This window comes from Saccostrea echinata, unplaced genomic scaffold (assembly GCF_033153115.1).
Source record: "Saccostrea echinata isolate AGI-Se365-2 ecotype Australia unplaced genomic scaffold, CSIRO_AGI_Sech_v1 ptg000023l, whole genome shotgun sequence".
Classification (NCBI taxonomy): domain Eukaryota; kingdom Metazoa; phylum Mollusca; class Bivalvia; order Ostreida; family Ostreidae; genus Saccostrea; species Saccostrea echinata.
This window is the reverse complement of record NW_026889772.1, coordinates 1,143,318-1,160,454: the sequence shown is the minus strand read 5'-3', so window position 1 is coordinate 1,160,454 and position 17,137 is coordinate 1,143,318. Positions and strand designations below refer to the sequence as shown.

Below are 17,137 nucleotides of genomic sequence, written 5' to 3'. Positions count from 1 at the left end.
TAGTTAAAGAAGAGCTTAATTCATTGGTAAGGTGTCTGTCTATCTGTAAATAATTTTTCAAAAACACTACTCCCCCCCAGTTTTGCTCAGATTTCAATAAGACTTGGCACACAAGAGGTGTACAGTGCTCTGTCATTTGTCAAGTTTGCTAGCGATTACAGGTAGATTGTATATAGACTGAAGATCAACTCAATGCTTTGATTTATAATGTCTTTATTGTGTAATATACACATTTTGCAATCTTTATTAGATACATTATATTGTGTAAGAAAACCATTAAGCCAAAATTCTAAGCTATCAGAATTATATAAATATAGAGCAATCTAGAAATGTATATAAAAATAATCGTAATTTATAATTATAGAAGGGACGAATGATATACAGAGACACTAGAAGCGTTACGGCGTAGAAAAAAATATCACAGGAGAATGATGCCACAAGACAGGCAGCGATGTTTACAGCAAATGTGGATATACATTATTGCAAAATATTAACTAGAAATGTAATGGGTATAGAGATGTTCCTGGCAATTCACTATAAAGGCAAAGATGCACTGATCCACATAACTCAGTTATCATAAAGTCCCTGGCAATTCACTATAAAGGCAAAGATGCAGTGATCCACATAGCTCAGTTATCATAAAGTCAGTAACTTAATTGAGTGTCCTCATATATTTATTAAAAAAGATATATCCTTCATCTCTCAGATAAACAATTTAAAAAGAATTAAAATAATTTATAATTTAACAAAATCAATATATGATAAACTTTCTTTACTACTTTAGGGTTGTCCCTAAGAATTGAAATAGCAGGGGACTTTAAAAAAGTAGAAGGGGGTCTGGGGTGTCTCCCCTAACAGGGAATGAAGGGAGAATAACCGGGGATTATGTCATTAAAGGCAGGGAAATTCCCCAGCCCCCAGGTCTTAAGGACAACCCTGCTACTTATATAATTAGTCAGTACATAATGATACAAGGTGAATAAATTCAGTGAAACGTCATTCACCATGTTATTTTGATTATTTTTTCAAACAAATTACAAACTCTTAGAAGTGCATTATTAAACACTTTTCGCATATATTTTCAACTTTATATTGTAATTATTGCTTGCATGCATTTAATGTTATTTGTTTTTGTTAAGAATTATTTCTGTTATTTACACTGAAAATCATAATCAACTGTTCTCCATCTCAAGGAGAAAATCTGAGAAAAGTTTGAATAACACAAAATCTATATACAAATTTTTTCTAACTAAGCCATAATTAAATGAAAAGTAATAATTCAGTTAAATATTAGCTATGAAGGCTGGCTTAAGCTTGCAACATAGAATAAATCCGAGTTTTCCCATGACACAATGTTTATCAACTTTGACATTCTACAAAAAGTAGACATATTAATATTAAATGTCTAGCTCAAGATATTATTTAGTAAAAAAAAATTAATAATAAAATTGATTGCTTAGAGGGATAAATTTAAATGAGGTAATGTACTCTGTCATGAAAAAAAAAACGGGCATGGAAAGAAAAATACTGTGTAACTGCTTAACTCGTTCATTGGGTCAGACTTACACAAAAATAGAGAACATTCTTGTAACGATTGTTTAGATGATGATTGATTATTAAGTCTCCTAGTATTGTGGGTCTGGGAGGCATGCTGGATCATCAAACTACCATCAAATGTAGCAGTTGTATTAAATTATCTTGTACTGATTTTATGAATTAAGATATCTAAAGCTTAAGTCAGCCTCTTTCAACTACTTCTAACAATAATAACAAACAATGTTGCAAAATATATAGAACACTTGTGGGATACAAAAAAAACCCTAGGATGTGCAAGTTCTAAACCAAAATTTCTACTCTACCAAAATCTTTTTAGACTCAATTTAAATGATACATGTAATTATTGTAAGTTTTACATTTCTATGTTTTTTTTAAGTACATTTGAGTTCCAGAAAAGCAATATTTAATCAATCATGCTTTCAGTATCAATAATACTGACACCCTTGAAAGCCATGAGAAAAAAAAGAATTATACAACATGTAGTAAATATATACCGGTAGATTTCACAGACCATCTTCTCTTGATTCATTTTTTTTCCAAATATGTAGCTATGATTGTTTATCAAATTACAAGTACCAAATATTAAGAAATATATGTATTTAAGTTTTAATTAAGCAAATACAGAGGTTTTGGGGTTCTATTTATAAACATCAAGGTCAGGTCTGTGTTTGGAAGACAAGGAAATCATGGCCAGCACCAACATTAAGGTGACGTGTATAAACAAAGTAATTAAGTAACAAGGACGTCTTCCATGCAAGTACAGAAAGGAATAACGGGATCATTATTATCAGCTAAACATGTTGTAGATTAATTGTGGAGTGTTATTTTCCTTTTCTGTCTATACATGTACATACAGATCAAAGGACACAATATATACTCATGTAGTCTGAGTGAAAAGGAATGGATAGTTATAGGGAGCAATGAGCATGGACTTACATAGAGGACTCTTAACTGATGCACATACAGACTGACAGACAAAGAATAAAAACTAAATAGAGGGACTATCGATTTAGAGGAATTTAGAATTGTATCAAATTCACAAAATTAATTATAATAATAGAATAGGACCTTATACTATACACAAAACATATTAAAATTATCACTCATGAACTTACAAATTAAATAAAAATCCTGTCACAAACATATTTTTTTCAAAAAAGAATTAAAACAGAAAATACAGCACCTGCCTCACTGTCAAATAAACACTTTAAACTGATAAGAAAATATAGCAGTACAATATTAACTTATATTTACAAATACTTAGAATATAGGTGATACTTTGTAAATGCATAGAATACAGATAGAAAGCAAGGGAGATAATGCAGCAATAAAACAAAACAAAGAAGAAGAAAAAACTTGGCTTAATAAACAGCTTAATGCAGATACTAAACTAAGTAATGAAAATATATGTACCGGTACATGAATTCAAGCTACCATACTGTCAAGTACAAAGATATGTCAGCTTTTTATAAAATACAAAGAATGCACCAACTAGAAATTACTCTCAAATTACATGTAACATGATTTAAAACAAACAGACAAAAAAAAACTTAAATAAATTAGACAATCATTTTTATACATGTCTTTCACAATTAAAATAATTTAATTAAATCAAACAATCTAATTATTATTCTAGAGCTTGATAACAAAACTATAGTATGCCACACTATACTAAAGAATTAGTCCACAGACAACCCTGTACATTAACATACCACTAACAACTTTTTATAACAAAGAAAGTCAAGTGCTTGATTTAAAATATACAAATAACAACTATCTACATGTACTTCACTCAATAATATTTACAAAATGCTAATGTTACAATGTTACAAATATTCATATACCAGTTGTTAGTATTGAACTCGGTAACATTTTGATCCTGAAAACTTATGGAATGCCCTTTCTGTATTACTTTTTAACAAAATTTTAATTTAAACAACTCTTGCAACACAAACTTAAGAACAGGCTGTACTGAAGATCCTTTTCAATGTCTGGCAAGAACATTTTTCCCTGATCATAATTTGTTTACACCAGTAAACCTTGATTACAGCAAATTTTGCACACTGAATACTGATTACCAAACTTGTAGTTTTGTAAAACCAGCACTACATTAGAGTGTATTAAATTACTATTAACTCGACACAAAGAGATAAAGACATAAAAATTATTTAATCTGTACTATGCTTAAAGCTTTGCTATAATCATGTTTTACTATTCACAAACATTGCATGGTACAGACTCTACACAGATAAAATGATGAGGTTTCACGATCACCTGTGGAGGTCACAATATAAAGGGACTGTGCCAAACTAATATTACAAAAAAAAAAAGTTAACCCAAATCTGTTTCATAAAATTGAATAATATGCAAACTAAGGCTGTATTCAAGATCATACCAATTACATACATGTAGCTCTGTGCAGAGCTACATTCTTGAATGAAATAAGCTAGCCTAATTTGTACACTGTACAATGGACCTAAATACCTAGCCTAAGAACTAAGCTAGCTAGCTTAGCCCAGAAATATGCCATTTTTATGTTGTTATAACTTGTCTTTAGGGGTATATTGTAACACATTACAAAGTACATTAACGACGTTGGATCTTGATATTTAAAGTCTTAAACTTTTTTTGTCAAGTATATTTTTAGTTTGTACACACATAGCTTAATTAAAAATCAAAACAAAAAATGGGGGTCAATATGCTTCTTTTGGCGCTACAGTACATTTAAAATGACCTTTTTGCACTGAATTTGTGTCTTAATCAAAAATAACATCTTCGACGTTTTCCCTCCAATATTTTTTATCCAAATAAATCATGGGACAAAGTATGCTATTATTCTCTCTTAAAAAAGACACATTAAAATTGTGACAAAGAAAAATTTTCAAATTGCTTCGCATAATCAATTATTTGACCTTTCTGCACTCACAAAATGTCATTTTTCAGGCATTAAAAATATAACAAGCAAGAAAAATATTTTAAAGTCTTAAACTTTTGCTGAATTTAAGTAGATTGATCAGAGTTATCTTATATATTCAGAAAAGAAAATCAAAAGTGGAGGTCTATGATGTTATTTTTTAGATATTACTAAAAAACTGTTAATTTTGTGATAAAATTGGCTCAATTTTTTCCTGGAGTTTCAGAATATATTTTCTATATTTGTCACAATATGATGATAGAATTCACAAAAACTGATTTAATTAATATTTTAGAACCAGCATTAAACATTTCAATGCACAAAATAGCTCTGTGTGCAACCAGCATGGAAAAATAGGAATCTAAACTTAACAGTACTGTATGTATTTCAAAAGGGAAAAAATGATCATTTTCTTCTAAAAAATCTTCCGCCACAAAATATAGTTCCTGGCTTAATCCTATTTGAATGGAATTTAATCGCGTTTTTTTCATTGGATATAGCATAATTTGCATTGTAGAATCCAGATTTAATGTTAGAACTTAAAAATAATGCAGAATTTTAGAAATAAAGCTCCAGACCAAAATCTGCTCAAAAGCTCAGGATCGAACGTCCTTAAGTAATGCACTGAAGATCTTCAAACTTGATTATAAAAAAAACAGACTAAAGGATGGGGATCAGTTCCACTAATATATACATGTATATATATTAGGGATGGCAATTTGTAATCGGTTAACCGGTTACTCGGTCGGAACGATGGCAATCGGTTAGAAAATCTGTAATCAGTTAGTCGGGAAAAAATTAATATATGTGTAAATTTGAATACAATTTCCTGAAAATTCAATTTAAAAAATACAAATAAAATTTTCTGAAATGTTAGTATGTTCACCTATCTATTTACGCTGATTCGGAGATAATTAAGGCTCTCCAGATTGACATCGCGTGGGGGTAATTGGTCACTTTTCGAGTCGTTAATTGCTGTTTAAACACTCGTCGTTACACACCCTGTCCTGTGTTTCTTTAATGATTTTAATTAAATGATCTTTTACTACTGTGAACTGATTATAAGGTGTACCTTACCTCTTCTATCCTTTACAGTTACCTATCAAACTATATTCTAAAACAAACATCGTAAGATAAGCGATAATTCAGACTTAATTTTGATTATGGTGACAATGCAAAATGAACTTCCTTGACATCTTTTCTGAATTTTTTTTAATGCATCTGCAACTTCAGTTTAGAATTGAAATACAATATATGTAGTTTTCTGATCATATATAAATATAAGCATAATATTACTACATGAACATCTTTATAGTCTTACTTATTCGAGTGTAGTTATGTCGAGAATTTTTGATACGATTAACCGACTAATCGGTCGGAACGTCTTGCGGTTAACCGATTGGCAATTCTGTATTCGATTGCCATCCCTCATATATATATATAGAGAGAGAGAGAGAGAGAGAGAGAGAGAGAGCTTTAGCCTCTAAATGAAAGTTGAAATTCAGTTCATTGGAATTAAAATACCTGAATAATGACAGTTCTGACTATATTACTGCTGGTAAACATGATGGGGGACAAGGTGAATGTTGAATTACAGGTAGAATGATGGACAAGCAAAAATATCTAACATTCTCCATAAATATGGCACTCTAAATGTACATGTATGATATAACTTTACTGCTTATTATAAAATTTAGAATCTATGAAGTACATAACAGAATTCAAAATGGTGCTTTACATATGATAGGTTGCATATATGATAGGTTGAAACCTTTTCATCCCTGTGTTGGTACATGTGTAAAGGACTGCACATGATTATCTCTATACCAGTCATCACAAAAGGTGGGCATGTCTTACAGCTGTCCATCACAGAAGGTGGGTGTGTCTTATAGCTGTCCATCACAGAATGAGAGGCGTGACTCCCAGCTTGTTAAGCCGCCAATCATACTCATTGTACTTAATGTCCACCTGACCTACATTTTTAATTTTAAATAGAAGGACTACAGCTCTGTCCTGAATGTCTTTCTCAAGATATGGCATAATCCATCTAAAATAACAAATCAAAAGAATTAAAATTAAATTAATTTCAACGTGATTGAGTTCATAATTCACACTGTTCATTAGGCCATCATTAAAAATATCATTGTTTCCCTTAACCTGACCCTAAAATCTCAAGTTGGGTAGGTAGGTAGGTCGATAATTTTTTTTCTGACAGCAACTTTTAATCAATATAAAAATATATAAATTTATATATAATGGAATATAACCTTTAAAAATAAGAAAAGTACAAAGAAAACGATTTAACAGAATTATCTCACCATTACCAATGCCGTTTTTAAGCAAACTTCAAGGTAAATTAATTCACAATTATTATTCAATTGAACTTGTAAAAATATTAAAAACTTGTTAATATTAAAAAAAATTATTTGAATAATCTAATTCGAAAAAAACTTTTCAGTTGGCAGGATTTAATTGGGTCGGTCGCGTTAGGGTAAACAAAGGTATTTTATATATTGGCCTTATCTTCACCCCTTTTCATGAATATGATCCTGAGTGAATAGTGAATGTGAAATGAATCCTGTGATGAACTTTGGAATTCAGCATCAACATCATGACTTATGAAGTTCCTTTTACATATTTGTTTTGGAAATTGTGCTACATATAAATAGAATGAATCTGATTTAAATGAGATAATTTCCAAATATAAGTTCATACTACTGTTTAATAGATTATAAACTGCTTACTCAATAACTGAAACACTGTTTCCCCCAAAGTCATCGCGATACCACAGGAAGATCTTGGAGAGCCAGACTTCATCCACCTCTGTGAACATGGACACCTCCTGTTTACAGAAATTCCGTGTGGCCTGGTCCAAAGCCTTATCTAAGTTTTCTGCAGTGTACACATTGATGGCTGGACAGGACTGCAGAATAAGTATTTATTATGTACACATCATGTACTTACAAATAAGAAGATAGTTTTGCAATATAAGAATGTTAACATTTGTTGCTAATGGATAACTGCTTCTATAAGATATAAATTTTTCCTTATCCAAACTTCAATGAGTGAAATCAACTGCCAATACCTATACATTGTACCCATTTAATAGAAATCTACATACCACTGCTCCGCACACGAGAGCAAAGTGAATTCTGGGATCCAGTTTTTTCATGACATATTTAAGGCGAGGGTCTCCCTCTGAAAACTGGGGTTTGGTAGAGGCCGGGTGGCTCCGGTTCCCTGATATAAAAAAATGAGAAGGACACTTATAACAAACTACAGTACTGGTAAAGATCTCCTCTCAAAACCTTTCCTAGGCAGGACACTCTCATAACCTACCCTTAAAGGAACACTCTCAAAACATACCCATAGTAAGATACTCCCATAACCTACACTTGGTGGGACACTCTCATAGCCTACACTTGGTGAGACACTGTCATAACCTACACTTGGTGAGACATTGTCATAACCTACACTTGGTGAGACGCTGTCATAACCTACCCTTGGTGAGACACTCTCATAACCTACTCTTGGTAAGACACTCTCTTAACCTACCCTTGGTGAGACACTGTCATAACCTACCCTTGGTAAGACACTCTCATAACCTACACTTGGTGAGACACTCTCATAACCTACCCTTGGTGAGACACTCTCATAACCTACCCTTGGTGAGACACTGTCATAACCTACCCTTGGTAAGACACTCTCATACCCTACACTTGGTGAGACACTCTCATAACCTACACTTGGTGAGACACTCTCATAGCCTACCCTTGGTCAGACACTCTCATAACCTACACTTGGTGAGACACTCTCACTCTCATAACCTACACTTGGTGAGACACTCTCATAACCTACACTTGGTGAGACACTCTCATAACCTACCCTTGGTGAGACACTCTCATAACCAACACTTGGTGAGACACTCTCATAACCTACACTTGATGAGACACTCTCATAACCTACACTTGGTGAGACACTCTCATAACCTACCCTTGGTGAGACACTCTCATAGCCTATACTTGGTGAGACACTCTCATAGCCTATACTTGGTGAGACACTCTCATAGCCTATACTTGGTGGGACACTCTCATAGCCTATACTTGGTGGGACACTCTCATAACCTACACTTGGTGGGACACACTCATAACCTATACTTGGTGGGACACACTCATAATCTACACTTGGTGAGACACACTCATAACCTACCCTTGGTGAGACACTCTCATAACCTACCCTTGGTGAGACACTCTCTTAACCTACCCTTGGTGAGACACTGTCATAACCTACCCTTGGTAAGACACTCTCATAACCTACACTTGGTGAGACACTCTCATAACCTACACTTGGTGAGACACTCTCATAGCCTACCCTTGGTCAGACACTCTCATAACCTACCCTTGGTGAGACACTCTCATAGCCTACACTTGGTGAGACACTCTCATAGCCTATACTTGGTGGGACACTCTCATAGCCTATACTTGGTGGGACACTCTCATAGCCTATACTTGGTGGGACACTCTCATAACCTACACTTGGTGGGACACACTCATAACCTATACTTGGTGGGACACACTCATAATCTACACTTGGTGAGACACACTCATAACCTATACTTGGTGGGACACTCTCATAACCTACACTTGGTGAGATACACTCATAACCTATACCTTGTGGGACACACTCATAACCTACACTTGGTGAGACACTCTCATAACCTACCCTTGGTGAGACACTCTCTTAACCTACCCTTGGTGAGACACTCTCATAACCTACCCTTGGTGAGACACACTCATAACCTACCCTTGGTGAGACACTGTCATAACCTACCCTTGGTGAGACACTCTCATAACCTACACTTGGTAAGACACTCTTGTAGCCTACACTTGGTGAGACAATCTCATAACCTACACTTGGTGAGACACTCTCATAACCTATACTTGGTGAGACACACTCATAATCTACAGTTGGTGAGACACTCTCATAATCTACACTTGGTGAGACACTCTCATAACCTACACTTGGTGAGACACACTCATAACCTACACTTGGTGAGACACTCTCATAATCTACACTTGGTGAGACACTCTCATAATCTACACTTGGTGAGACACTCTCATAATCTACACTTGGTGAGACACTCTCATAACCTACACTTGGTAAGACACTCTTGTAGCCTGCACTTGGAGAGACACTCTCATAACCTACACTTGGTGAGACACTCTCATAACCTATACTTGGTGAGACAATCTCATAACCTATACTTGGTGAGACACACTCATAATCTACACTTGGTGAGACACTGTCATAACCTACACTTGGTGAGACACTCTCATAACCTACACTTGGTGAGACAATCTCATAATCTAACCTTGGTGAGACAATCTCATAATCTACACTTGGTGAGACACTGTCATAACCTACACTTGGTGAGACACTCTCATAACCTACACTTGGTGAGACACTCTTATAACCCACACTTGGTCAGACACTCCCATTATCTACACTTGGTGAGACACTCTCATAACCCACACCTAGCTGGTAGGACACTCTTATCAAGACACCTCTTTAAACATTACTGCCAATTGTGGTGTATTAATAAAATGAGCAAGATTGCTGTGCTCTTTTCTAAGAAATACATTATTTTCAAAATTGTCAGAATATTTTATCCACAAATGAAATTTAAGAAAGGTTTCAAAGTTATCATGGTTATGTATCTATTTGGTAATGAAAATATTTTATCATATGAAATTAGATTACAGTCTAACAAAACCAACCAAAGCAGACCTAGATTTAAATAAAATTGACCAAAATGAAGTAAAAGATCGAACAGCTCAGTTTGTAGTATTTAAAAATTCACAACTTGTTTACATACATTTGAAAATATTAATTCAACAGAACTCAGATTTGATTTCGGTACTGCATCTTGATTAAATTCTAAAATTGGCTTTTTCCCGTTTTCAAAATCTTACTTTACATTTAGAGAGGACTTCCATATCATATGAACTAATATTAAAGATTTATTGGACACTCAAATTTATGAGTGGATTATAGACTAGCTGGCAATTAGACTCACCCCTGAGAATGCCATGCTCGATGTCATCGAGGCTGTAAACTAGTCCCCCTACGTAATAGGCTGTGGTCAGACTCACCTCTGAGAATGCCATGCTCGATGTCATCAAGGCTGTAAACTAGTCCCCCTACATTATAGGCGGTGGTCTTCCAGAACTGCTGAATGTCAAGGACAGAACTAGGAAGAGATTCCTGTTCAGCAAGACCATGGATGGTCAGGGCATTATATAAGTCTGAGTAGAGTTAAGGAACCTGACAGAGGTCACAGGTCACATGCATATAAAATCAGCATCAACTTAACTTAAAATACATGTACTAAAATTATTACATCACCTAACATTCATTCATTCATTCATTCATTTATTCTCTCAAAAACCATATGAATGGTACAAGAGGTACATATATACATATTTACAATAATTATGGATGAGCAGAGATTACAGGAGGACAGACATTCAAAACTTTTGAGAATAAATATACACAATTTTCTTAACAAGGATAGAACATTCCAGACTGCCTATAAAGAAATTAATAACAACTAAAAATAACTGTTTTCATGCAAATAAACATCAGAATAAAGAAAGAGAAGAATTAAGAATTATTCTGAATTAAGTCTAAGGTCCAGGTGGTTTACATAAAAAAAAGGTGTAACTTGTAATGCAGTTAATTAAAATTTTCAGCAACATCAGAATTGTTTCCGTTACAAAAGTATAAAATTTACAATTAAAAACTAAAGCTGCAAGCAGCTATCATGATGAGTTGACTGAGGCTAAAAGTAAACAGTAAGCATTTGTTTGTTTAAAACAAAACAAAATTGATTTAAATATCAGGATTTTTTTAAAACTATTGTTAGGATTGTTTGTAAATAACTTTCATTGGTGCAAATTTGTTTTTTAACAAAAATGCTCATAATGTTTACATAATTTTTTTTTTTTTTTTTTTTTTTTTTTACATTTTGACAATACACATAAATACTTTATTTTTGCCTTTGTAAAGGGTTGATCAATACTTGAGTGGTTAGTGAATAATTAATACACTGATGCTAGAGGCTTGAAACAGATCAATTTACTGTGATGTATGCATCAATGCCTTCTTTTTTGTGTATTTGATTCCGTTTTATTACCTGTCTGACTGTTGACAAATGCTGGCAAAATATTCCACTCCAACATGAAATATTTATAAATGACGGAAAGAGATCAGAAAAGATACCTACATTTTTAATACAAACTTTATTTAAAGATAAAAGTTACTAAATTCCATTGTAGTATAATATTTTTTTCTAATCTTGAATATAACAATGCAAAAAAAAGTCATAAAACATTAGGGGTTGCCAACTTTAACCAAACTCAAATTTTAAAAGAAATTAATAGAAGAACGGAGTATATGATAGCACCTCCAAAATAATGTTTAAAGAATAAAAGATCATTGAAGACCAGCAAACTAATCTTACACATAAAGGGGATCAGACACCAGTAAACAAACATTTAATTATTTAAATCCCTCTTTTGTCAATATAGCCCCTGGACTTAGTAGCAGGGTATGATGTAATTCTGTCCAGCATATCTTGATGGTTTTTTGTAAACTGGTAAATAGGACTTTGCATGGTTGTCATAAAACACAACACAATCTATGTTTATCTTTCCAATCCAGTCAGACTGTTTTTTATAGCTTGATAGCAGTTGTAAATGATTGATTTTACAGTTGTTAAAAAAAAGTGACACAAAATACATAAATGAACCAGTATCTAGTTTAGGCAGCAATATATGTAGAGACAAACAATAAATGCCAGACAGGCTTTGATGAGAAAAGTTCTCTTGAGCCTCTGGATCTAGTGAGCTTGATGAACAATGCAGATCTTGAGAACTTGGACCATGATTGTGTACAAAAACAAGCCTGTAGGAAGCAATTTCAATTGGGGGGGGGGGGGGGGGGGCACAGCCATACAATACATTTTCAGGGGGGACACTATGAACTACCAAAAATTCCTTGACAAGCAAAAAAAAAATAATAAAAAAAAAAAGGTCATCAGACGTTTTTATTTGAGGGGGCACAAGCATATAGTAGTAATATTTCTATAGTAATCTATATATTGGCAAATGATGGTGGGGGCCTGTGTCCCCTCCCCCCCACCCCGGTTCCTACAGCCATGAAATATCTGTGTGGACCAGCTCTGTGAAGGTCAAAGGGCAAATGATGATCAACTTTAACCCCCCCCCCCCCCACCCTCCCACCCACCCTCTTTTCTGTTGTTCTAATCTCATAAAATGTCAGTTATGTACCACACAATTAATGCCAGAGATTATGAAGCAGCATCAGCTTAAGTTATAATAAGAATCTCCATTAACATTAAATTTCCTCCTGATCTAGCTATTATAGAACAATAATATTTGTCCATATATTTCCTCTTTGTAATATAAGATATTATAAGAGAGATCAATTTCTCCCAACTTTAAAAGTAAGGAATAGCTATAGGTAATCATTACTGCCTTGTGTCAGATAAAGTATGCAGGTTATCATAGCATCAGCCAGTGGAACCTATGCTTATTATTATTGATGGATTAAACTGCTAAATAGAGTCATTATCTTAAATACAATCAATTATTAAAATCCAGTCCTCAGGAACTGAGCTCATGGTTATGTTGTGGTCTCTATAAAACCCCTACGCTCACACTAGCTGTTATCTTGTGGTCTCTATAAACCCCTACACTTACACTAGCTGTTATCTTGTGGTCTCTATAAAACCCCTACACTTACACTAGCTGTTATGTTGTGGTCTCTATAAAACCCCTACAATTACACTAGCTGTTATGTTGTGGTCTCTATAAAACCCCTACAATTACACTAGCTGTTATGTTGTGGTCTGTATAAACCCCCTACAATTACACAAGCTGTTATGTTGTGATCTCTACAAAACCCCTACACTTACACTAGCTGTTATGTTGTGGTCTCTATAAACCCCCTACAATTACACTAGCTGTTATGTTGTGGTCTGTATAAAACCCCTACACTTACACTAGCTGTTATGTTGTGGTCTGTATAAAACCCCTACACTTACACTAGCTGTTATGTTGTGGTCTGTATAAAACCCCTACACTTACACTAGCTGTTATGTTGTGGTCTGTATAAAACCACTTTACTTACACTAGCTGTTAACTTGTGATCTCTATAAAACCCCTACACTTACACTAGCTGTTATGTTGTGATCTCTATAAAACCCCTACATGTACATGAGCTGTTATGTTGTGGTCTCTATAAAACCCCTACACTTACACTAACTGTTATATTGTGGTCTGTATAAAACCCCTACACTTACACTAGCTGTTATCGTGTGGTCTCTATAAACCCCTACACTTACACTAGCTGTTATGTTGTGATCTGTATAAAACCCCTACAATTACACTAGCTGTTATGTTGTGATCTCTAAAAAACCCCTACACTTACACTAACTGTTATGCTGTGATCTCTATAAAACCCCTACACTTACACTAACTGTTACGTTGTGGTCTGTATAAAACCCCTACACTTACACTAGCTGTTATGTTGTGATCTCTATAAAACCCCTACAATTACACTAGCTGTTATGTTGTGGTCTGTATAAATCCCCTACACTTACACTAGCTGTTATGTTGTGATCTCTATAAAACCCCTACAATTACACTAGCTGTTATGTTGTAGTCTCTATAAAACCCCTACACTTACACTAGCTGTTATGTTGTGATCTCTACAAAACCCCTACAATTACACTAGCTGTTATGTTGTGGTCTCTATAAAACCCCTACACTTACACTAGCTGTTATGTTGTGGTCTCTATAAAACCCCTACACTTACACTAGCTGTTATCTTGTGGTCTCTATAAAACCCCTACACTTACACTAGCTGTTATGTTGTGGTCTCTATAAAACCCCTACAATTACACTAGCTGTTATGTTGTGGTCTGTATAAAACCCCTACAATTACACTAGCTGTTATGTTGTGGTCTGTATAAACCCCCTACAATTACACAAGCTGTTATGTTGTGATCTCTACAAAACCCCTACACTTACACTAGCTGTTATGTTGTGGTCTCTATAAACCCTCTACAATTACACTAGCTGTTATGTTGTGGTCTGTATAAAACCCCTACACTTACACTAGCTGTTATGTTGTGGTCTGTATAAAACCCCTACACTTACACTAGCTGTTATGCTGTGGTCTGTATAAAACCCCTACACTTACACTAGCTGTTATGTTGTGGTCTCTATAAAACCCCTACAATTACACTAGCTGTTATGTTGTGGTCTCTATAAAACCACTTTACTTACACTAGCTGTTATGTTGTGGTCTCTATAAAACCCCTATACTTTAATACACTAGATGTTATGTTGTAGTCTCTATAAAACCCCTACACTTACACTAGCTGTTATGTTGTAGTCTCTATAAAATCCCTACACTTACACTAGCTGTTATGTTGTGGTCTCTATAAAACCCCTATACTTTAATACACTAGATGTTATGTTGTAGTCTCTATAAAACCCCTACACTTACACTAGCTGTTATGTTGTAGTCTCTATAAAACCCCTACAATTACACTAGCTGTTATGTTGTGGTCTCTATAAAACCCCTACAATTACACTAGCTGTTATGTTGTGGTCTGCATAAAAATCCTACACTTAGATGAGCTGTTTTCTTGTAGGTTCAATCAATTGATTTGAAACCAAGGACCACATCATTCACAAAAAATTAAAGTACATGTAGATACAGTAAAAACTTACTGTGAACGTGATCATAATGAGTTGACACAGCGAAAGGATTTTGATTCCCCAAAGCTTTAAATTATATTGTGAACTTAATAACTTATAATGAAGCAAAATCATCCATCTCAAGTACTTTGCTATAAGCATATTATACTGTACAGTAGTGTACATCCCTTAATAATATTAAAATTTGCTGACATGAACATCACTCTCTGACAGCACACAATTATAAGGATACTGATGAAGAAGGCCTTCCTCTCTGCTTCACTGAGGTCATCAAGGGAGACAAACTGTAGTTGTAAAGTCTCCTTTTTGTATTCTTTAAATGCTTCACTTTTCTTTAATTTATCATAGTCAATTCCACGATCCTCCCCTATACATTCACCCTTGATACTGAAATAAATAAAGAATTATCAGATCATTAATTCCTAGATCATGTAGATCCTGCCCTGCATAGCTAAAAAACAAATAATCAATTCTAAGATCCCCAATCACATATTCTCAGTCTGCATCATTCATAAGAGCATGTCCTTCAGGAAATGAAGCAAAATTCAGCAGTTTCAGGCTGTTTTTCAAAGATATATTGATACAAATTTATACATGTATCTTCACACAAGTTAAAAGGAGAAATTTTGGTTAATGTTTAGGCAATTTTTTTTCTCCAAAAAAGGAATATCTGCATGACTTGTTTCGGAAGAAGAATACTGTTAAATTTTGATGAAAATCTAGAGGGGGTAGGCTTCATACTTTACACACAGTTCCCCAGATCAGCAAGATCTACTCTAGCTCCCATTGCTATGGTTGCTCTAAGGTCTAGTTTAGGTGCTGCCATTCAACTGATTAGGGTTAATCTCCCACAACTTTTGACTTATTAGATTTAGTCTTGCACCAAACTCATAGATCAACCACAGGGGCTTGCTCCCGGCGTGTAATAATTATTTATTTAAAAAAAATCATATATGGTAATACTTAGTATTACCGTACATGATTTTTTTAAAATAAATAAGTATTACACGCCGGGAGCAAGCCCTTGTGGATCGACTAGGGCAGGGTAAGTCCTCACAACAAAACCAGAGATTAGGGTTAGTCTCACACCAAACCAAAAATGATCGACTGGTTAGACACAATGTGGGCCTTTGGTGTCTTGACAGAGGCCCACCTACAGCTGATAGTGTTCTCAACTCTGCAGATCCTGAGTCTTTAGAAATCACGACTTACATTTTATATATATTTGCTTTTACAGAGTTAGTTATTTTAGAAGAAGTATTTTTTACAGATTGAATAATTGCAGGTACGTACATAATAAATATGTATGTTTCTGATGACTGTCATTAATTTTCATCACACTGGAAATTATAACAATATATGTTAAGGGGGTGTTATAATTGGGTACTCGTAAACACACGACGAACTACGAAGTTTACCTTAGCATAGTCTTCTGAAGTTTTTTCGATAGTTCCACAGCTTTAATGGCATTCTTCTCTGCTTTGCCGTGCTCGTTGAGAACTTTTACCTTTGGTTTCGGGGACTCCTCCATTGCACACACTGAAGAAAGATTTGTCAATAACCCAGTTAGGAAAAATCCTTCATAACTAATAGCTTTCGTAATTACTCGGCCATTTCCATGAACGATAAAATCTAAATGAAAATAACCGAGTATTTACGATCGAACTGCAAGGTGCCCATTCCATTCGTTCCGTATCTAAATTTGCCCCCTTCTCGGTTTAAACTACATATTTATTGTCAAGAAAAAACTGTTTTGTGTATATAATATTTCACAATGAACAGCTATTATAATAACAACATTTTATGAAAAAAAAAAATAGAAAAAGATCTTGAGTACATTGACCTGTTAATCTCA

General features: G+C 34.3%; 1 protein-coding gene across 1 annotated transcript; it reads right to left on the bottom strand.

Annotated features, from left to right (window-relative positions):
- Positions 1-196: 196 nt before the first annotated feature.
- Positions 197-16,949, bottom strand: LOC133191032 (uncharacterized). The gene is made up of 6 exons (XM_061326691.1): positions 16,701-16,949; positions 15,515-15,669; positions 10,624-10,776; positions 7,593-7,711; positions 7,216-7,394; positions 197-6,518 (listed from the first exon to the last, which is right to left on the bottom strand). The coding sequence occupies exons 1-6, from the start codon at positions 16,811-16,813 to the stop codon at positions 6,371-6,373; spliced, it is 867 nt and encodes a 288-aa protein (XP_061182675.1). The 5' UTR covers positions 16,814-16,949; the 3' UTR covers positions 197-6,370.
- Between the last annotated feature and the right edge of the window lie 188 nt (positions 16,950-17,137).